The sequence below is a fragment of the Lynx rufus genome, unplaced genomic scaffold, assembly GCF_022079265.1.
Source record: "Lynx rufus isolate CCGP_SWC_20201006 ecotype Redwood Valley unplaced genomic scaffold, mLynRuf1.p SCAF_24, whole genome shotgun sequence".
Lineage (NCBI taxonomy): Eukaryota > Metazoa > Chordata > Mammalia > Carnivora > Felidae > Lynx > Lynx rufus.
In genome coordinates this window covers 4,328,330-4,352,810 of record NW_025814839.1, presented here as the reverse complement: position 1 = coordinate 4,352,810, position 24,481 = coordinate 4,328,330, and the positions used below count along the sequence as shown (strand labels likewise).

Here is a 24,481-nt window from a genome sequence, read left to right as displayed (position 1 = left end):
CAAAGTAGTTTAGATGGAAAACTGGAGAACACTCCCCTTTTTAAAAAAAAAAGGGGGGGGCACCTGGGTGGCTCAGTTGGTTAAGCGTCCGACATCGGCTCAGGTCATGATCTCGCGGTTTGTGAGTTCGAGCTCCCATCGGGCTCTGTGCTGACAGCTTGGAGCCTGGAGCCTGCTTCAGATTCTATGTCTCCCTCTCTCTCTGCCCCTCCCCTGCTCACGCTCTGTCTCTCAAAAATAAATAAATGTAAAAAAAAAAATTTTAAAAACTTTCAAATTAGAAATTATATCATTTAGCTATCTAAACCAATTCTTAAAAAACCCATACTGGGGTGCCTGGGTGGCTCAGTCGGTTAAGCATCCAACTTCAGCTCAGGTCACGATCTCGCAGTCCGCGAGTTCGAGCCCCGCGTCGGGCTCTGGGCTGATGGCTCAGAGCCTGGAACCTACTTCCGATTCTGTGTCTCCCTCTCTCTCTGCCCCTCCCCCGTTCATGCTGTGTCTCTCTCTGTCTCAAAAAAATGAATAAACGTTAAAAAAAAAATTAAAAAATAAATAAAAAATAAATAAATAAATGTAAAAAAATTTTTTTTAAACTTTCAAATTAGAAATTATATCATTTAGCTATCTAAACCAATTCTTAAAAAACCCATACTGGGGTGCCTGGGTGGCTCAGCTGGTTATGTGTCCAATTCTTTTTTTAATGTTTATCATTTTGAGAGCAAGAAAGAGGGAGAATCCCAAGCAGGCTCCACACTGTCAGTGCAGAGCCCAACATGGGGCTTAATCTCACGAACCTTGAGATTGCGACCTGAGCCAAAATCAAGAGTTGAACACTTAACCAGCTGAGGCATCCAGGTACCCCAAGTGTACCACTCTTGATTCCAGCTCAAGTCATCTCATGGTGCAGATTGAGCCCCGAATCAGAGTCGGCACTGAGTATGAGGCCTACTTAAGATTCTCTCCCTCTGTCCCTCCCCTGCTTACACATGTTCTCTTGCTCTCGCTCTCCCCCAAAAAACACACCAAAAAAACAAAAAAAACCCTACAACATCCAATTATATCAGTAAACCTAAGAATTTACTCTATGTTTTTCATGGAGTATAGAAAATTACTACACTGAACTTCATTAATGTTGCTATTTCCACTTTAAGGACCAGAAAAAGGACAACGCATTTTGCCACCCACAATTGGTGCACCTGAGTTTGAACGCCAGTGGAAAGTAATAAAGGTAGGCCTTGAGCCAGTTTCCACCGGTTTCCAGTGTTACCAGGATAGTCTGTTATCCTGGTAGAGTGGAGTCCATACCAGCTTAGATTAAAAAATAAATTCAAAGGAGAAAGCAGGTCACAGGCCAAAGTATAATTTGTGAAAGAAAACTGAATGGCTTTAGGTCCACTTAACCAAAACACAGAAACTTTAATTGGGTCAGAATTACACCTGTCAAGGACCTGGACCATACACTCTTCTTTACAGCACCCATTCCTTCTGAGGGGTAATTTAATAAGCCTATCTGCTAAGTGTTCCAGGTGTACACAGACTGGCTGTAGGGATATCCCAAGCATGGTCACATCAGCATCAATGTCTGAGTATGCTCAGATTTCTGGCTTGGTGCCACTTTCCCCACCACTCTCTTATATCCCAGGACAGTCTCATGGCCAGCAAATAACTCCCCTCCCCACCCCCACCAAACCCTGGAAAACCTGGAGTGCCTTTTTACAGCTCCTCCTTTTCGGCCCCCTTCTTCTGGAAAGCAGTCAAGATGTTTAAGCTCTTCTGGAGCTCTTCCTTCTTCCCATCACTCATCTTGTTCTTCTCAATCAGCTTGGTGATCCGGCTCATTTCTGACACTGGAAAGTCCTCACCTTGGTCTAAGACTTTCCCCATGATCTTCAGATACTGCTCGGCCCACTTCTTCTCAGTCTCTTTCACATTTGCGAGATTGTCCTGTCCCTGCTTCAAGAGGGCCTGGCGGGCCTCCACACCTGAGGCCCTGATGAACTCCCCGGCAAGGGCATCATATACAGGCAGGCAACCAGGCATACCTAGGTAGACTCCTTGACCCTTTAGCCAGCGCTGGATAGCTCCAACCTTAACTGCCCCACTATACAGGACTGGGTTCTCAAAGTCCCCATCACGGAAGAGGTAGAAGACTGGGTAGTTCTCTTTGTCCAGCTTGTATTTCTCACTCAGCTCCATATTTAGCTTATCACCATAATCTGTGAACAGAAACCAGATATGAGGAGCAAGACCATGAGGAATACAGGGCAGGAAACTGCTATGAGGCCCATCTGAGTTGACAGCAAGAAGGATCCTGGTTGTGTTTAAATTCCTCCTTGGCTACTTCTAGCCATATGGCATTAATCAAGTCATTTAGCCTCTCTGAATTTCACTTTCCTCACCTGAAATATGGGAATCCTTCTGAATACTTATTCTATGCCCACTACATGCCACGTCCTGTTCTAAGTGCTACAGATCTGGTTGTGGCTAAGAGTAACAAGCTCTGTGATCGCAAAGAGCTTATGTTCTCTTAAGAGTGAGAAGAGAGATGATAAACGTGATCAGGGCCATGATAAAATGGGATGATGTGAAAGTAGGTAAGAAGACCTACTTTGGGTGGTCTTGGAAGGCCTTTCTGTGGACATGCTATGAGCTGAAGGACCAAAGTTTCAAGGAGGCAGACACATGATGATCCAGGAAAAACGTCTCAGGTAGGAAGTGCTGCAGCTGCAAAGCTCTGAGGCAGGAATGAGCTGGGTATACTGAAGGATTGCAAAGGCCATTCTGGCTGGAGCTTAGTCCAAAAGGGGAACGTGTAGTAGATAACAGACAGAGTCCCCAACACATGAGAGGTTCTGGGAAGACCCAACGAAGGGAAACGTGCACTTAACCTGACAGAGTGTGCAATACGTGGTAACAGGCAGTGGCAGTCCCAAAGGCTGATGCCAAAAAGAAATGGTCAAGGCTGCTTATTACTGGACAGTAGTATAGGAAGTGCAGGGTTCCAGTCCTTGTTCCATCACTTCAAACTCTACAGTCTTGAGCAAGGTACTCAAAGCATGAAGAATAGGAGTCACGGTACTTTTGTCATAGAGTTGTCACAAGGATAAGATACACATAAAACACTTAGTGGCCTGGCACACAGTAAATGTTTGATAAATGTCAGCTGCTATTCTTCTCTTGGTAAAAGCCCCAAAGGAGTGGAATTGCAGCTGAGTCAGAATTGACACTTGTTGGGATGAGCACTGGGTGTTGTATGGAAACCAATCTGACAGAAAAAAAAAGAAAAAAAAGAATTGACTGACTGCCCTGGAAAAGTGTGCTAACAATCTCTACCTAGGACCAGACTCTCAAGCTTATTAGGGAACAGAGGCATCCAACCTGGAAGGAAGTGGAGAGAGGGAAGAACCCTCCACACTTGGGAATAGATACTTAGGTGGAGTTCCTTGAGCTTCAGTTTTCCTCAAGTATAAAAACAGGAAATGTGTCTCATTTTTTAGGCGGGGTTCAAGTGAAGATTAAAAATGCACTGTCTGGGGGCGCTTGGGTGGCTTAGTCGGTTGGGCATCCGACTTCAGCTCAGGTCATGATCTCAAGGTTTGTGGGTTCAAGCCCCGTGTCAGCCTCTGTGCCGACAGCTTAGAGCCTGGAGCCCGCTTCGGATTCTGTGTCTCCTTCTCTTTCTGCCTCTACCCCACTTGCACACGCTCACTCTCTCAAAAATAAACATTAAAAAAATATATTTTTTAATGCATTGTCTGTGCACACCTTTACAAACTGTAAACCACTACATGCTGGCAACTATTAGAGTAGTCACTGTGGTTGGGAGCTGTCCTTGATTTAGCGGTAGCTCTGATGGATTTCAGCTAAGGCCAAAACTCAATAGTTCCGATAAAAAAAGAACTGAAAAGAAGATGGAAGAAGTTACTATGCAGACCCTAGGAAGACTGGCACCCCCCTGACCACAGTCCCCTGCAAGGAGAACTCCAAGTTCTCAGATGCAATTTAATGTCAGTGTGGGGTGGAGGGTGAAGGATGAGGGATTCTCTAACCTTGGGCACCTGCAAGGATGAACTGAGGTTCTGTGGTATCAGAATCTGTTCAAGCTAAGCCTGCCATGGGTACCAGATTCTTGAGGGCCATGACCCCACTTACACTCATGTGTGGCTCAGACAGAAAAGTGTTAGATATTCCACCTACGTGGAGGGAAGTAATTCCCAGCTTCCTCCCCTTCTGCCCTCCACAGTCATGCTGAACTTGTCCATACCTGAGATCCCCACTTCCGCCACCAAGAGATCATCGCTGGAGGCCGAGTTTTCAGCCAGACGCTTGAACTCATCCTGCTTCTCACCATAGGGGTACTGGGTGTCGAACTTCACCAAGACGAACTTGCTTTTGGGAATGACCTGAGGGCATAGAGAGCTGAGCAAGTTCGGGATTCCAGGGACCTTTGGGGCTAATACCCTTTCTCAAGGGACCTCTGTTTAAGAAACAAAGTGGAAACCAAGCCTGCAAGGGAGACCAGGACTTGCACACTTATATTCATTCATTCATTCACCCACCCAATTGATTGATTTATTCACCCACCCATTGATTCATTTAAAAATTTACTGGTTTTGGGTACCCCACTAGGTACTGGTTCACAGTAATCAAAGACATATACAACCCAGCTTAGAATAAACAAAGTTGTACAGGTGCCTGGGTGGCTCAGTCAGTTAAGTGTCTGACTCTTGATTTCCGTTCAGGTCATGATCTCACAGTCTGTGAGACTGAGCCCCACTTTGGGCTCTGCACTGTGGGATTCTCTCCCTTCCACCTCTCTCTGCCCCTCCCCCCTCAAAATAAATAAACATTAAAAAAAAGGAATAAACAAAGCTGTAGATGTATTAAGGCCTTCTCTTCCAGTGGCCTTTTTGGTAAGGTTAAGGAAACCCTTAGAAAACACTATGTGGTTCCCTGTCATGCCCATCATCCCAAACAGCCTTTTTCAGTAAACAATGAACCAGAAATCTGATAAAAACCAATAACCATCTGTAAAGGGCTTGGCACCACAGAGGTGCTTCAGCTAGGGAGCTCTGAGTCTGAACTCTGCAATGTCAGGGCTCACAGGAAGTTGCTGAGAGGCCAGGCTTAGGACAATGTCCCCTCCATAGATCACAGTTCCCTTTGGCTAGATCACCAGGTCCTAAACTGTCAGGGTCAAGATCTTTAATTGTGGTAAAATTCCCATCACACAAAACTCATCATTTTAAAGTGTACAATTTAGTGGGATTCAGTCCACTAACAACAGCGTGCTAGTATCTATTCCAGAACATTTTCATCACCTGAAAAGAATCACATACCCACACATTTGAAGCAGTCATTTCCCATCCCTCCTTCCCTCTAAGACACAGCAACCACTTATCTGCCTTTTTTCCTCTACGATGTCTACTCTGATGGAATCATACAACATGTAGTCTTGTGTGCCTGGCTTCTTTCACTCAGCATAATGTTTTCAAGGTTCATCCATGTTGTAGCATCGATTGGTATTTCATTCCTTTTGGTGGGCAAATAATATTCCATTGTATGGATGTGCCACATTTTATTTATTCATCAGGTGATGGACATTGGGTTGTTTCCACCTTTTGGCTATTTGTGAATAGTGGTGTTATAAACATTCATGTACAAATGTGTATTGAATGCCTGTTTTCATTTCTTTTGGGTATATACCTAGGAGTGGAAATGATGGTCATATATAGTAATTCTACATTTAAGTTTTAGAGGACTCCTCAAAATCTTTCTTTTGATGGTTTCTCCCAATGCACAGATTTTATCTAACAAACTGCCTTCTCCCAACTTTTTTCTAATCAAAGTGATCAGTTCAGGTCTTTTTCATCACAGGCTATTGCTGTCATAGTTAAGTCAAGCTGGCATCATTCCAAATTTTATTAGTCCTTATTCCTCTTTGTGTGTTGATATCCATTTGGTTTTAGCTTTTAAAAAATATTTAACACTGCCCAGGGACCCAAGGAAAGGAGGGAGAAGCTATTAGAACAGCTCACCCTTTAAGTGGTCACTGACCCCCAAAATGTGAGTTCTGAGGGCCTAAAAGCAGCAAAGCCTTAAAATATAAATCAGATCACATCCCTCTGGCCCAACTGGCCTTATTTCAGTTCAACACAACAAACTAATTCCCACTTAGGGCCTTTTTAGGTGCTGTCTCCGCTAGCTGGAATACCTTCCCCAATTCCTTCCAGGATGTCTATCATTCAAAGCTCAGTTCAGACGTCCCCCCTAATGGAGAGGCCTCCTCTGCTCATACCATCCAGCGCTGCTTCATTTTCCCCATACTACCATGTTACCCTGCTCTTTCTTCACTGCATTAATCACCCTCTAAAATTCTTACCTGCATGTTTGTTATCTGTTCTCTCCACTAGAATGTACATTTATGAGAATAAGGACCTTATCTGACTTGTTCTCTGTTATATCCCTAGTGCCCAAGAGTGCCTGGAATGTGGCAGATGCTCTGAAAATATCTGATAAATGAACACAACTAGAGAAGGCTACGGTAGCAGATGCTACATATGTCCGGGGGAAAGATATTTAAAAAGCATGGCACAGGATCCCTACCTTCAAGGGGCCTACATTTGTATTATGGAATAATATTAATAAGTGTACAGTGGTCTAACACTGAAACATAATTGAAAGGTCTTCATCTTTTACCATTTTTAGCCATAGGCACAATGGTTTTGAATGGCATACATTTGCACAGTGTATTTTTTTCCTTTTCATTGGTCATGCTGTATCTCTTAATTGCTTTAGAAATCTGTGTCCTTTCTTCATCCTTGAAGAACTGACTCCACCATACCCTATATTTAGGCAACTTGGTTCTTTAAGGTACAGAAGAATTCATCATTCATTCATTCATTGAATAAAAACGTACCAAGGGCCTATCATGTGATAGTGAACACAGCAGTAAAAAAAGCATGGAGGGTTTCTTATCTCTAATGATGGTGAAGGGCAAGAAACAAAAGAAGACACTGGAAACTGCTGAAAGACAAAGCACAGAACAAGGCCCTTGGATGTATTACCAGGAAGCACCTCTTCTGTTCAGTGATGGAAGAGAGATCTAGAAAGGGACTGGAGAACACATTTGTTCATTCATTCAACAATTATCTTCCATGTGACAGGTAACCTGCTAGGTTGTACAGATGATCCGTGAAAAAACAGACAATGCAGTTCTTCATAAACATATAACATTCTGGTGCAGGAGATGACAAAATAGCTAAGGGGGGGGGGCGGGAAATCAACGATGAGAGCTCTACAGAGAAATCAAACTAACGTGACTGGCACTTTGGATGGGGGAAGGGGAACTCAAGGCAGGACTCTGAGAAGGTTATATTTAACCTAAGCCTGAATGACAAGAAGCAACCAACCTTTCAAAGATTGGGCAAAGAATGTTCTAGTCAGAAGAAACTGCCAGGGCAAAGGGCCTACATCAGTAATGGGCTAGGAATATTCAAAGGACAGAAGGCATGTATGGCTGGAAGCAGAGGGGACAAAAAGGAGAATGGTTAGGAGATGAGAGTAGAGGCTAAAGACGGAGACCAGCCAGAAGACTTCTGTAATGACAGCTGAGACCAGGGTGGTAGCAATAAAGACAGAGAGGCACCGACTGATTAGGAAATACTGTTAACTTCACAGCGCAAAATTTCCCTCTGAGTCACACTTGGTCTGTGATATTATCCCATTCCCGCATTTGGGGAGTGGGGTATAACTTTGCCAATAAAGAACCCCAAAGCATGAGGTGCTGTGGGGTGTGCCTTACAATCAACCAGCCATACCTACACTTTTAAGTTCTTGAATAAGCCACAGGTGCCAAATCCAGGACAAGGAACTCTTTTGAGAATAGAAAAGAGTTCAACCACTTGCGACAGATTTAGAACTCTACAAAAGTAGAAACCAAAAATGGTTTCCCTTCCCAGCAACGGGTACAAATTAAGAAAATAAAATGAATGGCTTCTCTCTCAATGCTTAGTATGCCCGTCTCATAGGTGAAGTTGAAAGGTGCCAGTGTGTGAAAATGGGTGCAAGAGGGAGTTGGGAATACATTCAGCCTCCAACATCCATTTACCCAGGCTAATCCTTCCACATCTTGACCCTATTTTACTCACTATGTCCCCAGGCCCAAGATATTCCCTAGAGTTCCCTTATTCTTCTTTTTTCTTTAATTTTTAAAAATGTTTTATTTATCTTTGAGAGAGAGATAGAGTACGGGTGGGGAGGGGCAGAGAGGGAGAGAGGAGACACAGACCCTGAGGCAGGTTCCAGGCTCTGAGCTGGAAGCACGAGTGGGGCTGGAACTGGTGAACCGTGGGATCATGACCTGAGTTTAACTGACTGAGCCACCCAGGCGGCCCCAGAGTTCCCTTATTCTTAACGCTTGCGCTCTTCAAGACACAGGACATCCGGACACTGTTTGCATACTGCAAAACAGGCTGCACGCCACACCAAGAGAGGAGGGGCACAGAAATGCCAGGTAACACGCGGAGTTTTCAATCACCGCCCCCCCCGCCCCCCCGACAGCCCAGAGCCGGGTGGCGTCCGCCTCGCACCGCCCTCCCGGCCTCCCACTTGGGTCTCGAGGATTGGATCTCGCCCGGCACCGCCCTCTCCCCCTAGGTGAGGGGAAGGGGCAGCTTGTTCCCGTGACTGCATCTCCTTAGCTCTTTTGCAAAAGAGGAAGTACAAATACTGCAAAGGCAAGGGTGTGCGGGGACCCTGGACCCCATGGTCGTGATACGGCCCCGGCCCAAAGTCCACCATCCCTTTACGTTGGTGGATCGTCCCTACAGACCACCCTCCGCCAGCCCTGTCTCCTTCCCCACGGAGGTGCGCTCCATTACTAGCTGAGGCTGCACCTGCGCGCGATTCCTCCGCCCCCGTTACCTTGTAGAAAGTGATTGTATCCAGGGGAAGGGCGCCCTTGGTGTGCAGGCCGCTACCGCCATGCGGGGCGGAGAGGAGCAGGAGGAACAGGAGAAGAGGAAACAGTGGGGAGAGAGAAGCGGCGCGGGGCAGGCCTGCAGCCATAACGCCGAATTCGGGTAGTAGGAGCTGGGAAGGCTGTAGTGGAGAAAACGCAGAATCGGGAGTCACGTGACTTGCAGGGCCGGCTCGGAAGCGCGCACGTGGACAGCCCGAGAGGCTCCAGGCGGCCTAGGGTGAGAGGGAGGGGCCACGTGAGGGGCGGGGAGATGGGGCTGCCGCGCGCGCGCGCGCGCACTCGGCGAAGCTCGAGCAGGCCGAGGGCGAGGGGGCGGGGCCGCGTGTGACTGGCCGAGGGGGCCGTGGAGAGCGTGGGTGGTGGAAAAAGAGTCTCCGCGCACGCGTACTCGGCGAGGCTCGCAGCCAGCCAGCCTTTTTCCCGTCGTCCTTGGCGTGAGGAGAGGCACGAAGCGCGTGCTTAGCGTCTTGCTGCTGCTCGTAGTTCTCTCTCTTTACTCTTTTTCGAAGATGAGGAGGCCGGCCATCGTTTCTTCCTGATTGTGGCGCGTTGGGCAGTCAGTTGGGACCCGCCAGTACTTTAGGTTGGTATGTCAGTTTGTGCTACCACCCTCAGGCGGTTGGTCATGCTCTGCCACCTCCCTCAACCAGGACCCGAGTAGGCCAAGCAGACGTGGCTGTGCGTCAGCATGGTCGTCGGAGCCACTCCTGAGCCCTGCCCAGGTGCCTACTCTGGTGACCGCCTGCCTCAGCGGCGAGGCCCAGGCTCCTATAAAAATAGGCTTTACTGAAAGTTGAGTACTGCCCAGATATGCATATCCCAGCCTCCTGAGAATTAAAAACAAACAAAAACAAGTCCTAATGATTCTATTCAATAGATACTTGTTCAGGGCATGGTTTACACCAGCTTCTGGTTTGGGTTGTGGGAATACAAAATAGAGATGAACGAGACAGCTCTGGTCTGAAGGAATTCACAGTATTCGGGAGGAGGAGACCGAGCAATAGTTACATAACCGTTACCTTGTTCACTTAGTCCTGCCCAGGAATGTCGGGGTAAGTTGCAGACAGGAAATGACTTTTGAACTGGATCGTGAAAGAAGACTAGGCATTTACAAGGCAGACACCAAAGGATATTTCTAGAAAGAGGAAAAACATGAATCTGTAAAGGTAAACTGGCCAATGTTGCAAAGGGTCTCATCAAACTAAAGGGTTTGGTGCCACCGCAGGTGTTAACCAGGAGAGTGAAGTCAGATTTGCTGTCATTTAGGAGTGAAGGGAATGGGTGGGAAGGGAGAAGGTTGAAGGCAGAGAGACTAGTAAGGGTCATTTGCAATAGTGGAGGTGGGATAGGTTAAGGTTCAGAAATAGGACAAAATTAGAAGAAAGGTTGGAATTCACAAGACTTGGTGAACAAATGGATGTGAAATGAGAATAAATTACATAACACGTTGTGAGGGACTTAGCACCATGTTAACCATTGTATATGTTCAATAAATGTGTATGTATAAAATGGTCATCAAAAATCATAGGATCCAATCATGGGCAACCAGTTTGCATAGAAATTTTGAAAGAAAGTCGAATGTGTGTGTGGGGTATTTGGGGGAGGTTCGGAAAAATTTTTTTTGAATTTGCCCTAGTAAGTTAAAATGAGCTACATAGGGGCACCTGGTGTCTCAGTTGGTTAAACGTTCGGCTTCTTTTTCTTTAAGTTTATATTGAGAGAGGGAGAAAGTGTGAGTGGGGGAGGGGCAGAGAAAATCCCAAGCAGGCTCCACGCCATCAGGACAGAGCCCAGTGTGGGGCTAGAACTCAGGAACCATGATATTAACACCTAAGCCTAAAATGAGAGTCCATGCTCAACCGACTGAGCCATCCAGGCACCCCAAGTATCTGACTCTTGATTTTGGCTCAGGTCATGATCTTATTTATGGTGATGAGATCGACCCCCATGGAACCTGCTTACGATTCTCTCTCTCCTTCTAACCTCAGTCCCCACCCCCCCTTGCAAAAGGACATGTGTGCTTGCTCTCTTTCAAAAAAAAAAATGAGCTACATAGACAAATGATTGAAGAGGAGGGGAAAATTATGAGCTGGTTAAAGAAGGCTTCATGTAGGAAGTGGAACCAGTTAAGCTGTGGAAGAAAGAACACTTTTTTAAGAGTTTATTTATTTTGAGAGAAAGAACAAGCGGGGGAGGGGCAGAGAGAGGGAGAGAGAATCCCAGGCAGGCCCCATGCTGAGCATGGAGCTTGATTCTGGGCTCAGTCTCACAATTGTGAGATCATGACCTGAGCTGAAATCAAGAGTTGGATGCTTAAACTGACTGAGCCACCCAGATACCCTGGGAGAAAGAACATTTTAGGTGGAGAACAAATGAAACAGAAGTGGGAACAATTCATGACAGTTTGGGGAGACTGAAAACCATCTTGGTTGGAGGGAGTTCTCAAAACACTACTTAGTAAGACAGTTTTAATCCCTGGTAGGGGAGAGTCTTGCAAATCAAACTTAAGAATTTTCTGTTTTGTCCTGTACTCAATAAGGAGCTGTTAAGAGTTTTTTTATAACCCTTTATAAGACATTTAGACTTTTTAAATTATTCACTTCTGAATATGTAAAAGCTTTGGGTACACCTAGTTAGTATGATTAATCAGGAATGACTTTATAGTCATAGTTTTGAAGTAGGTTTTGGAAAAAGTGACAGAAGAGGATTGGTTGGAGAGGGAAGTATCAGTCCTTTGCTATGAATTGTAATAATTCCGTGCAATGTAATAATTGTCTCAGTGCTTCCTTTTAGTAGTGCCCTGGTCCCAATTATTTTAAAATTTGATTATATTCTTAGCTTCAGGACCCTGACAACAAACTACACAAATAAGCCAGGTATAATTGTCCGTATTTGGGAAGTTATAAAATCCCACAGTTGAAACTGATGTGGAAAATCAAGAGGCTCACCCTGGGTATTGTATAGAGGTAGGGAGGAAGAAACAAGTCATGTTAAATGAGTGTGCCCTCATTAACTCATGTTAAGTGAGTGTCACGTGACTCAGTGTAGCACCTGGAGTAAGGAAAAAAGTACCATCTGCTAAAGGCAACTAATAAATATCAATCTTTTTTCTACATCATCAAGCCAGAGTCCCCAGTCTCCTTGATTTCTTTGCTATTCCTTATATACACAAGGCATATTCCTGCCTCAGGGCCTTTGTACTAGCTTTCTCCCTCTAAAACACTTTTCTTTAAGATATTCACATGGCTGAGTCCTTAACTTCCCTAAGTCTTGGCTCAAACTTCCTAAGATCTACCCTGACCATCCTTTAAGAAATTGCTCCTTCCTCCTTTCTTTCCTCCTTTCCTCCTTGCTCCATGCTCCTCCTTGCTTTCTATCTCCCTTCTGTCTTTTTTCTCCATAGCACTTTTTAGCTTACTAATATACAATATAATTTGCTTATTTTTCTTATCTGCTTCCCATGAGGGCTGGATTTGTCTTTGTTTTTGACTGTTTAGGTTAGCTACTACAGCCCCCTGTCTGGCATAGGTGGGCGCTCAGTAAATAATTGTTCAGTGAATAAATCAATCAATGAGAAACTATTCCATGGTTATCTCTCAAAATTCCATTGGCCTTTACTACGTTCTTTCCTTAGACCTCATACTGTTCTTCAGAGATATGCCATTCCTTAGAGGTAATTGTTCTGCTCTTGTGAATTTTTGTTGGTGTTAACACTAGTTCCTTTGACATAGATGAACACTATAATTGTCTAGTGAACACAAAGCAGATTTCATCTGTTAAAAATTGTTATTGAAGGAATGGTTTTCTTCAAGCCCTGTCCTCCTTTAAGAATTCTTTCAGTATTGGGGCACCTGGATGGCTCAGTTGGTTAAGCATCCAACTTCAGCTCAGGTCATGATCTCGTGGTCCATGAGTTCGAGCCCTGCATCAGGCTCTATGTGGACAGCTCAGAGCCTGGAGCCTGTTTCAGATTCTGTGTGTCTCTCTCTCTCTCTGCCCCTCCCCTGCTCACGCCCTGTCTCCCTGTCTCTGAGAAATGAATAAACCTTAAAAAAATTTTTTTTGATGGAAATGATGGAAGACTTCTTAAGAATGATCAGAAAAATTATGTATTCTGTCCTAGATTTTATCCAAGGTATAGAGAAGAGATAATCCACAAAGCAGGTTTGCAGGGGCAATATTAATAATTTTAAAAGTTGGTTCATTAGCATGGATAAGTCCCCCCCGTTTTACCCAACAGTTACACGTATAATACCCATTTACCCAGCTAAAGTCTGTAATAGTCTGTTTCTTTCAGGTTGCAAAGAGGAGGTGTGCCGAAATCTCCTTAGCCATTATGGACTTACTCTAACAATACACATGGAATTCAGGAAGATAGTTCATGGAACTATCTGAACAGGCATACAGTCCTTTAGATCACCAACATTAGAATGTAGAACAGCCTCAAGGAACTGAAACCTGGACACTTCCAATTGCTTGAGACACAATGGTAACTCCTGTTGTCCCAGGCATCTTGTGTTACTCTAGAATGGACCATCTTGCTACTCCTCTCTTCTCTGTGGGCATCTTACATTTGATAGGCTCAGCTTGTCACCATTCAATATGGAGCACCCCATTGGGCATTTTCACACCACACCATTTCCTAGGCACCTGACTGGACTTCCCCTTGCTCAAGGACTAATCATTTGGGGCTAGAGTAGGGAATTCTGTGGCTCAGACATGGCATATATATGAAGACAGAACTGCTTGTACTCACATCATGAGATGAGGTCTGTGGGCATAGCAGGTATCAAGGTCTGATGGAGTTTTCCACCAAACACCATCTCTCCTTCACCACATTTCCATAAACAATCGTTGGGTGGCAAATCAGTTATTCTTTTCGGTACATTGCTTCTTGTGTTTTTTTTTTATTGTTTTTATTTTTTATTTTTTTTTAAATATGAAATTTGTTGTCAGATTGGTTTCCATACAACACCCAGTGCTCATCCCAACAGGTGCCCTCCTCAATACCCATCACCCACCCTACCCTCCCTCCCACCCCCCATCAACCCTCAATTTGTTCTCAGTTTTTAAGAGTCTCTTATGTTTTGGCTCCCTCCCTCTCTAACCTCTTTTTTTTTTTTCCTCCCCTCCCCCGTGGTCTTCTGTTAAGTTTCTCAGGATCCACATAAGAGTGCAAACATATGGTATCTGTCCTTCTCTGTATGACATATTTCACTTAGCATAACACTTTCCAGTTCCATCCACGTTGCTACAAAAGGCCATATTTCATTCTTTCTCATTGCCACGTAGTATTCCATTGTGTATATAAACCACAATTTCTTTATCCATTCATCAGTAAAAAAAATTTTTTTTAAGAAGAATTCTTTCAATATTTAGGAGCATCCAACTTTGGCTCAGGTCATGATCTCGTGGTTCATGAGTTTGAGCCCCGTGTTGGGCTCTGCGCTGGCAGTTGGAGCCTGCTTGGGATTCTCTCTGTCCCTCCCTCTCTGTACTTCCCCCTACTTGCACTGTCTCTCTCAAAATAATATATTTTTTAAAAATATGTTAAAAATATTTTTAAAAAGAATTATTTAAATATTAAAAAAAAGAATTCTTTCAGTATTAACTGTTTACAGCTTTCATGTGCCATACACTCTTTTGAGGATAAGGGTTACACTGGTGAACAAGATAGATGTGCTCCCTGCAGACCTAGTTGGGGAGACCAACATTAAATAACCACACAAATAAATGTATAATTACAGGGGCGCCTGGGTGGCGCAGTCGGTTAAGCGTCCGACTTCAGCCAGGTCACGATCTCGCGGTCCGTGAGTTCGAGCCCCGCGTCGGGCTCTGGGCTGATGGCCCGGAGCCTGGAGCCTGTTTCCGATTCTGTGTCTCCCTCTCTCTCTGCCCCTCCCCCGTTCATGCTCTGTCTCTCTCTGTCCCAAAAATAAATAAACGTTGAAAAAAAAATTAAAAAAAAAATAAATAAATGTATAATTACAAATTGTGATAACTCTAGAAAGAAAAGTTGAGGGCCTAAGAGAAAATATGATGGGGGATCAATTGGGATTGGAGTTCGTGGAAAACGTCTACAATCAAGTACATGTGAGCTAAGACCTAAAGGATGGAAAAAAAAAAAAAAAAAGACCTAAAGGATGGATAGGATTCAGCTGTCAAGGAACTTAAACTTGTGTGATAAGAAAGACCGTAAATAATTATGAATAAATATGAAACTACAGATTGTGTGTTAGGAAACATTTTAGGAAAAGAAAACAGCATGTGCAAAGGTTCTAGGGTGAGAACTTAAAATATTTGAGAACTAAAAGAATTCTACTCTGGAACCTATCCCATAGTAACAAAATCAGCAGAGAAGGAGGTGATACATACAGAGGTTAGGAATGTTTATTGCAGCATTGTTTGCAGAAGCAAAGAAGAAGAAGAGGAGGAGGAGAGGGAGGGGGAGGGGGGGAGGAAGAGGAGGAGGAGGAGGAAGAAGAAAACAACTGCATGTCTATGACAGGAAGTGTTGAATAAATGATCTTTTTTTTTTAATTTTTTTTTCCAACGTTTTTTATTTATTTTTGGGACAGAGAGAGACAGAGCATGAACGGGGGAGGGGCAGAGAGAGAGGGAGACACAGAATCGGAAACAGGCTCCAGGCTCCAGGCTCCGAGCCATCAGCCCAGAGCCCGACGTGGGGCTCGAACTCACGGACCGCGAGATCGTGACCTGGCTGATGTCGGACGCTTAACCGACTGCGCCACCCAGGCGCCCCTAAATGATCTTTTTTAAGTAGGCTCCCTGCCCAACGTGGGGCGTGAACCCAAGACCCCAAGATCCAGAGTCGCATGCTCTACTGACTGAGTCAGCTAGGAGCCCCTGGGTAAATGATCTTATGTAGAATATTACACAGCTATCAGAATGAGTTAGAACTATTTCTTTGAGGTACTAGATGAGAAAAGAAATGTATACAGAAATATATCATCCCATTTTTAAAACCCTACAACCATAACAACAGCCCTATACACATATATATATGTATACACACATGTATGTATGTATTTGGGTATGGTTTTGTTTCTTTTGTTTTTGCACAAAGTAATCTTATTTGCAGCAAATAAGGAGATCATGGAAATAGCTTTCAAAGCTGTGACTTCCTAAGACAGGGTAAATGGGTACCTTTTTTTTTTTTTTCTTTTCCTGATTTAGAAAGTATTTGCAATTTATTTTACTTTTATTTTTTATTTTTTAAAATTTACATCCAAATTAGTTAGCATATAGTGAAACAGTCATTTCAGGAGTAGATTCTTTAATGCCCCTTACCCATTTAGCCCATCCCCCCTCCCACAACCCCTCCAATAACCGTCAGTTTGTTCTCCATATTTGAGTCTCTTCTGTTTTGTCCCCCTCCCTGTTTTTATATTATTTTTGTTTCCCCTCCCTCATGTTCATCTGTTTTGTCTCTTAAAGTCCTCCTATGAATGAAGTCATATGATTTTTGTCTTTCTCTGACTAATTTCACTTAGCATAATACCCTCCAGTTCCAGTTACATAGTTGCAAATGGCAAGATTTCATTCTTTTTGAGAGCGGAGTAACACTCCATTGTGTGTGTGTGTGTGTGTGTGTGTGTGTGTGTGTGTGTGTGTGTGGACATTTGGGCTCTTTCCATACTTTGGCTATTGTTGATAGTGTTACTGTAAACATGGGGGTGCATGCACACCTGTGTCTCATGGATAAATGCCTAGTAGTGCAATTGCTGGGTGGTAGGGTAGTTCTAGTTTTAGTTTTTTGAGGAACCTCCATACTGTTTTCCAGAGTGGCTGCACCAGTTTGCATTCCCATAAATGGGTACCTTTTGTTTAGGGTTAGGATGTATGTATGTATATTTTGTTTGGTTGGTTTTTTTGTTTATTATTTATTTATTTGGTTTTTATTTTTTTTAGTAATCTGTACACTCAACACGGGGCTTGAACTCATGAACCCAAGATCAAGAGCCACATACTCTTCCAACTGAGCCAGCCAGGCACCCCAGGATGAATAAATAGGGAAACCTTATAATTTGTAGAGGTGGGCATAAAATGGTGCATACACCTTAATGAAAAATGCCTGTACATATATTGTATATTATGTAAATAAGGCTGAGGCACCTTTTTGGGCAGAGATTTTAGTACTATAATGAGGTAAAGGCAAATGTGGGTCACTCCATAGTCCATCGGGTTTAGCTCAAATGATGTGGGGGTTTCGGACTGGTGAGAGGTCTTATCAGGGCAGTTGCTGTCACCTGAGGGGTGGTTTTGGATTTCATTTGCCTTTCCTTGGTGCATGCTTCCAGTGACCCAAAGAGCTGCTGCCTCCCTTTTCCCTGTTTGGATATATTTTAACAAGTATAGTGAAAAATGTAGAAAAATATTTTAGGCTTTTAGCATTTGTCATAGTCCCAATGGAATGGAAAGAAAATAAGACAAAAGGAAAAAAATTACTATGGAATAATGTTCAGAAAAACGTAGAATATAAAATACTAGCTGTAGAATTACTACTAATATGTAGAAATTGAATATAGGGACAAGGACTTAAAGGAGATTGTAGGAAACTTTATTTTGGATTTCTATTATTTTAATACTGTTTTTTTCAATGAAGTAACATTAAAAAAATCATAGAGATTTTAACATCCATGGATCACATCATTTCAAAAAAGATGTTTTGTTCTTTTGTCCCACTTTGAATTCATGTTATTTTGTTTTATGTACTCCTGTAAGCCACCTGAAATGTTCTCTGTGTCAAAGTGGGATATAAATAAGTAAATAAAGGTATCCTAGCTCTTGCCAGTTTCTTCCCCTTTTTAATCTTTCCCACACACTGCCAACATGTTATTACTTAACAATATTAGCATGTAAAATAGGAATGATAATAATAATACTTCATAGGATTAGGAGTGGATAAAATTAGTTAGTACATGTAAAGAATTTACAATGGTACCTGCTATAAGGTATATATTTACTTAAAGAGTAGCTACTAATAGTTATTATATCATATTTTTTTTCTTGGAAATTTGCTTGATCATGGAAGCTTATAGTGGCATTTCTGTAGGATAAAATCCAAATCCAAGAGCCTGCAAAATCTAGTTCTAAATCAGAGTCTAAATAAAAATGCCATTTATAATATCACATGTAGCTACTAAGCTCTTGAAATGTGGCTACTCTGAATTGAGATGTTGTTTTGAGAGTAAAATACACACTGAATTTCAAAGTACAAAGTTATGAATGTAAACTATCTCAGTGATTTTTTTATATGGATTGCAGGTCGAAATGGTGAAATTTGGATATTTAAGTTAAGTAAAATTTATTAAAATTAATTTCATCTCCTTTTGTTTTTTTAATGTGGTCTCTAGAAACTTTTAAATCACATATATGACTTATATTTTTACTAGATAGAACCACTCAAGATTTTTAAAGCAAAATGTTTTGCTACCTTTTCATCCTGATCTTTGTCCAATTGGTGTTTTAGATGCAAGGACAGTATACTTAAATTTATTTCTATTAACTTTTATTAAATAAAACTCATTATTTTAAAGTATTCAGATCTTATTAGATCTTAAATCTGTCATCTATCTCTCACAACTTGAGTACATTCATTTAATAAATACTGAGTGCCTGTTGTAGGCACGCTTTTAGGTATGTGAGATATTGGGGTGAATGAGACAACATCAGTTGCCTGTGCCCAAAGACATAGTCTGCTAGGGTGAAACAGCACAAGTAAACAAGATATTGTGGAATTTGATAAATATTACATCTCTGAGGTAATGACATTTAAGCCGATACTTGAAGGATGAGAAGGAGCCAGTCATGTGATTATTTAGGGGAAGAACATTTCAGACAGGGGGAATAGCTTTTACAAATGATCTGAATTGGAAAAGTACTAGACATATTGGATGGATACATGTGGCAAACCCTAAGATAGACTCCAATAGTCCCTGCCTTTTGGTATTCACACTCTCATCTAATCCTTTCTCTTGACTGTTGGCAAGATCTGTGGTCAGTAGACTATAGGAAAGGTGATGGAATGTCACTTCAGTGACTTCATTACAGAAAGTTCTGACTTCCATCTTGCTGGGAGGGCATCTTGCAGAAATCCACATGGCAAAGAACTGAGTGAAGCATTTAGCCAACAACAATTAGTTTGGAATTTAGGCCCTCAGACCAACAACCCTCAAGAAACTGAATTAGACCAACTTTGTAAACTTGAAAACAGATCCTTCCCCATTTGAGCCTTCAGATGAGACCCAGCCCTGGTTGATATCTTGATTACAGCCTTGTGACAGATACTGAAACAGAGGACCCAACTAAGCTATACTTGGACTCCTGACCTACAGAAGCTATGAGATGATAAATGTGTGCTTTAAGCCACTAATTTTGTGGAAATTTGTTATGCAACAGTGATTAGCACACCCACACAACTTGATAAATATGCCCGCTATATTTCCTTTGAAGTTATTGATGAAAGTGTTTTACAGAACTGTGCCAAGTCAGAATGCTGATTCACTCCACTAGAAGTCTTTTTTTTTTTTAGAGAGAGCATGAATGGGGAAGGAGCAGAGAGGGGGAGGGGAGAGAGAGAATCCCAAGCAGACTCCGTGCTGTCAGCACACAGCCTGATGCAGGGCTCAATCTCTGGAAGCTGAGCCAAAATCAAGAGTTGGACACTTAAACCAACTGACCACTCAAGAGCCCCAGAAGTCATTTCTAAATTGATATTGATCAATTAGTTAACACTCCCTGAGGCTTATTTGTGCAACAAATGCCATTAATTATGCTTCCATTTTATCTATATTTCCTTATTTTTGTATCATGAAATTTTTTCATCAAAAGCTTTGTCAAAATCCCATATATACTATGGTAATTGTATCCAAAGGGGATAGGGTGAGTCTGGCATGATTTTTTTTATAAATCCATTCTGTTTTAGTGGTTACTTTTTAAAAAATTGTTTAAAAAGCACACATTTTGAATAGTTCATTCTAGAATCTTACTTGGGTTCAGTACTGAGATCTTTTTTTTTTTTTTAAGTTTATTTATTTTGAGGGAGAGAGCAAGCGAGCAGGGGAGGGGCAGAGACAGGGGGAGAGAGAATCCCAAACAGGCTCTGTGCTGTTAGAGCCTGATGTGGGGCTCGAGCTCATGAACTGTGAGATCATGACCTGAGCTGAAACCAAGAGTCAGACACTTAACTAACGGAGTCACTCAGGCGCCCCAATGCTGAGATTTTTGACTTAGGGTTTGCAGATTCCACCATCCTTTCTCCTTGTAAAAATTAAAAACAGAGTTATCACCAGTTTTCTACAATTCCTAGCAATTTCCCCATTTTTACGCAAACTCAGATTTCATTCAGTGGTTTATTGGGTTAACCTGAAAGTTTCTTTATTCAAGGTTTATTTATTTTTGAGAGAGAGGGAGCACAAGTGGGGAAGGGGCAGAGGTGGGGGGGATAGAGGATCCAAAAAAGGCTCTGCACTGACAGCAGCAAGCCTGATGTGGGGCTGGAACTCACAGACTGAAAGATTATGACCTGAGCCGAAGTTGGATACTCAACCGACTGAGCCACCCAGGCACCCCAGGGTTTTTGTTGTTGTTGTTAATTTAAATTCAAGTTAGCTAGCATATAGTGTAGTATTGGTTTCAAGGGTAGAATTTAGTGATTCATCTTTTACGTATAATACCCAGTGCTTATCCCAACAAGTGCCCTCCTTAATGTCCAACACCCATTTAGCCCATCCCCCCCCCCACCTCATCTCCAGCAATCCTGTTTGTTCTCTGTATTTAAGAATCTCTTATGGCTTGCCTCTGTCTCTGTTTTTTTATCGTACTTTATTTTTCTTTTCCTTTCTGTATGTGCATCTGTTTTGTTTCTTAAATTCCACATATGAGTGAAATCATATGATGCTTGTGTTTCTCTGACTTATCTCGTTTAGCATAATACACTCTAGTTCCCATCCATGTTGTTGCAAATGGCAAGATTTCATTCTTTTTGATTGCTGAATAATATTCCTTTGTGTTTATATAGCACATCTTCTTTATCCATTGATCAGTGGATGTTTGGGCTCTTTTCCATAATTGGGCTATTGTTGATTGTGCTGCTGTAAACATTAGGATGCATGTACCCCTTCGAATCAGCATTTTTGTATCCTTTGGGTAAATACTTAGTAGTGCAATTGCTGAGTTGTGGGGTATTTCTATTTTTATTTGTTTTTTTGAGGAATCTTCATACTGTTTTCCAGAGTGGCTGCACCAGTTTGCATTCCCACCAACAGTGCAAAAGGGCTACCCTTTCTCCACATCCTCACCAATATCTGTTGTTGCATGAGTTGTTAATTTTAGCTATTCTGACAGGTGTGAGGTGGTATCTCATTGTAGTTTTGATTTGTATTTCCCTGAAGATGAGTGACGTTGAGCATCTTTTCATGTGTGTGTTATCCATCTGGATGTCTTCTTTGGAAACATGTCTATTCATGTCTTCTGCTCATTTCTTCACAGGATTATTTGTTTTTTGGGTGTTGAGTTCGACAAATTCTTTATAAATTTTGGATACTAACACTTTATCCATTATGTCATTTGCAAATATCTTCTTTCATTCCATCTGTTGCCTTTTAGTTTTGTTGATTATTTCCTTCATTGGGCGGAAGCTTTTTATCTTGATGAGGTCCCAGTAGTTCATTTTTGCTTTTGTTTCCCTTGTCTCAAGAGACACATCTAGTAAGAAGTTTCTGTGGCCAGTTCAAAGCGGCTGCTGCCTGTTTTCTCCTCCAGGATTTTGATGGTTTCCTGTCTTATGTTTAGGTCTTTCATCAATTTTGAATTTATTTTTGTGTATGGTGTAAGAAAGTGGTCCAGTTCCATTCTTCTGCATGTCATTGGCCAGTTTTCCCAGCACCATTTGCTGAAGAGACTGCTTTTTTTTTCCATTTAACCAGCAAGTTTTATCAGAGTCCTGGAGTATAACTTGTTCAAACCAGGAGTGGTGGATTCATGTAGAGTAGTCAGGTGCTCTCTTATAATCTTTATCGTCAGTTCCCTCTTACAATGTTTGTTTTACACTTTTTGTTCTAAATATTTTTCTTTTCAGTAGGAAAGACAGAAACATGTTATCCGTTAATCATTACACAATGAATTTCAGTAATGGGATATTTACTGTGTCCCTCTAAAATTCGCCTATTTACAATTCATCCTTTTAAAGTATACAATTCAGGGGTGTCTGGGTGGCTGAGTCAGTTGAGCATCCAACTCTTGATTTTGACTCAGGTCTTGATCTCACGGTTTGTGGGTTTGAACCCCATGTCAGGCTCTGCACTGTCAGTGCAGAGCCTTCTTGGGATTCTCTCTCTTCCTCTCTCTTTCTCTGCCCCAACCCCACTCATGTGCGCGTGTGTGCTCACGCTCTCTCTCTCTCCCTCTCAAGATAAATAAACTTTAAAGTGTACAATTCACTGGGTTTTAGTATATTCATAAAGTGTGCAACCATCACCACTATCTTAATTTTAGAATATTTTTGTCACCCTAAAAAGTCTCGTGCCCATCAGCAGTTGCTTCCCATTTTCTCTCAAATTACCTTCTTAGCCCTAGGCAACTACTAATGTACTTTGTGTCTGTAAATTTGCTTATTTTGGACATTTCATACGAGTGGAATCATACAATTTGTGGTCTTTTGTGATTGGCTTCTTTCATTTAGCATAATGTTTTCAAGGTTCATCATGTTGTAGAATGCATCAGTACTTCTTTTAATTGCTGACTAACATTTCATTATATGGATATACTATATTTTATCCATTTACCAGTTGATGGAACATTTGTGTTGTTTCTACCTTTTGTCTTTTATGAATAACACTGTTATGAATATTTGTGTCCAAGTTTTTGTGTGGACATATGTTTAATTTCTCTTGGGTGTATACCTAGACGTAGAACTGAGTTTATACCTAGGAGCTGAGTAATATAGTATATGTTTAACCTTTTGAGGAACAGCCAAAGTGGCTGCAGTACTTTACATTCTCTCCAGCAGTGTATAAGGGTTTCTCTTCCTCCACATTTTCATCAACATTTGCTATTCTCTATCTTTTTTATTATAGCTATCCTGGTAGGTGTGAAATAGCATCTCATTGTGATTTTTTTTTTTCAAGTAGGCTTCACTCCCTGCGTGGAGCCCAACAAAGACTTGAACTCATGACCCTGAGATCAAGACCTGAGCTGAGATCAGGAGTCAGACGTTTAACCAGCTGAGCCACCCAGGCACCCCAGCATCTCATTGTGATTTTAATTTTTACTTCTTTTTTTTTTTAAAGTTCTTTTTAATGTTTATTTATTTTTGAGAGAGAGAGAGACAGAATCTGAAGCAGGTTCCAGGCTCTGAGCTGTCAGCACAGAGTCTGATGTGGGGCTCAAACCCACGAACCATGAGATTGTGACCTGAGTCGAAGTCAGATGCTTACTGACTGAGCCACCCAGGTGCCTCTTAATTTGTATTTCCCTGATGGTTTATGGTGTTAATCATCTTTTCATGTGATTTTAGTCATTTTTTTATTTTGGGGGAGAAATGTCTATTTAAAACCTTTGCCCTTTTTTAAATTGGGTTGTATTTTTATTATTGAATTGTAGGAGTTGTTTTTTATATTCTCAGTGTAAGTCCCTTATCAGATACGTGCTTTATAAATATTTTTTTTTCCTGTGGATTGTCTTTTCACTTTCTTGATGGTATCCTTTGAAGCACAAACATTTTTAAACAATTTTAATAAAGACCAAAAGACCAATGTATTATTTCTTTTGTTCCTTATGCATTTGTAGTCATATCTAAGAAGCAATTGCCTAATAAAAGAGCTTCCTCAATGTCACAATAATTTTTTGAAATTATCTTTTCCTGCCTTCTTATTAACCAGGTCTCCGTTAGAATATTGTATGGGTTATGTGAGAACTATGAAGTCAGAATAACTGAATTTGAATATTGGTATTACCACATGATAACTTTGTAACCATTGGGAAGTGACTTTTTTTTTTTTTTAGGAGATAAAAGTTCATTGAATACACTGCAAGGAAGTGGCAGGCAGGATAGCAAAGCACAGACTATTGTCAACCTTTTTTTTTTTTTAAGTTTATTTTGTTGGGGGGAGGGGTATAGAAAGAAGGAGAGACTGAATCACAAGCAGGGTCTGCACTGTCAGGGCAGAGCCGAATGTGGGGCTTGATCCCATGAAACTTGAGATGATGACCTAAGCCAAAATCAAGAGTCAGACACACAACTGACTGAGCCACCCAAGCACCCCCAAAGGGAAGTGACTTCTTTAAGCCTCAGTTTCTTCATCTGAAAAATGGGAATATTACTCGGGTGCCTGGCTAGCTCATTTGGTAGAGCTTGTGAGTCTTGATCTTGCTGTTGTAAGTTCAAGCCCCACATTGGGAGTAGAGCCTACTAAAAAAAATTTTTTTCATGGGACTATTACTTACCTCAAAGGTTGTGTTGAGGATTAAAAT

At 41.9% G+C, this 24,481-nt stretch overlaps 1 protein-coding gene across 1 annotated transcript; it reads right to left on the bottom strand.

The window, feature by feature from the left end:
- Positions 1 to 1,394: 1,394 nt before the first annotated feature.
- On the bottom strand, positions 1,395 to 9,190 carry ERP29 (endoplasmic reticulum protein 29). Its single transcript, XM_047088304.1, has 3 exons — positions 8,929 to 9,190; positions 4,268 to 4,406; positions 1,395 to 2,219 (listed from the first exon to the last, which is right to left on the bottom strand). Exons 1-3 carry the CDS (start codon positions 9,070 to 9,072, stop codon positions 1,717 to 1,719), a joined length of 786 nt encoding a protein of 261 aa, XP_046944260.1. The 5' UTR covers positions 9,073 to 9,190; the 3' UTR covers positions 1,395 to 1,716.
- Between the last annotated feature and the right edge of the window lie 15,291 nt (positions 9,191 to 24,481).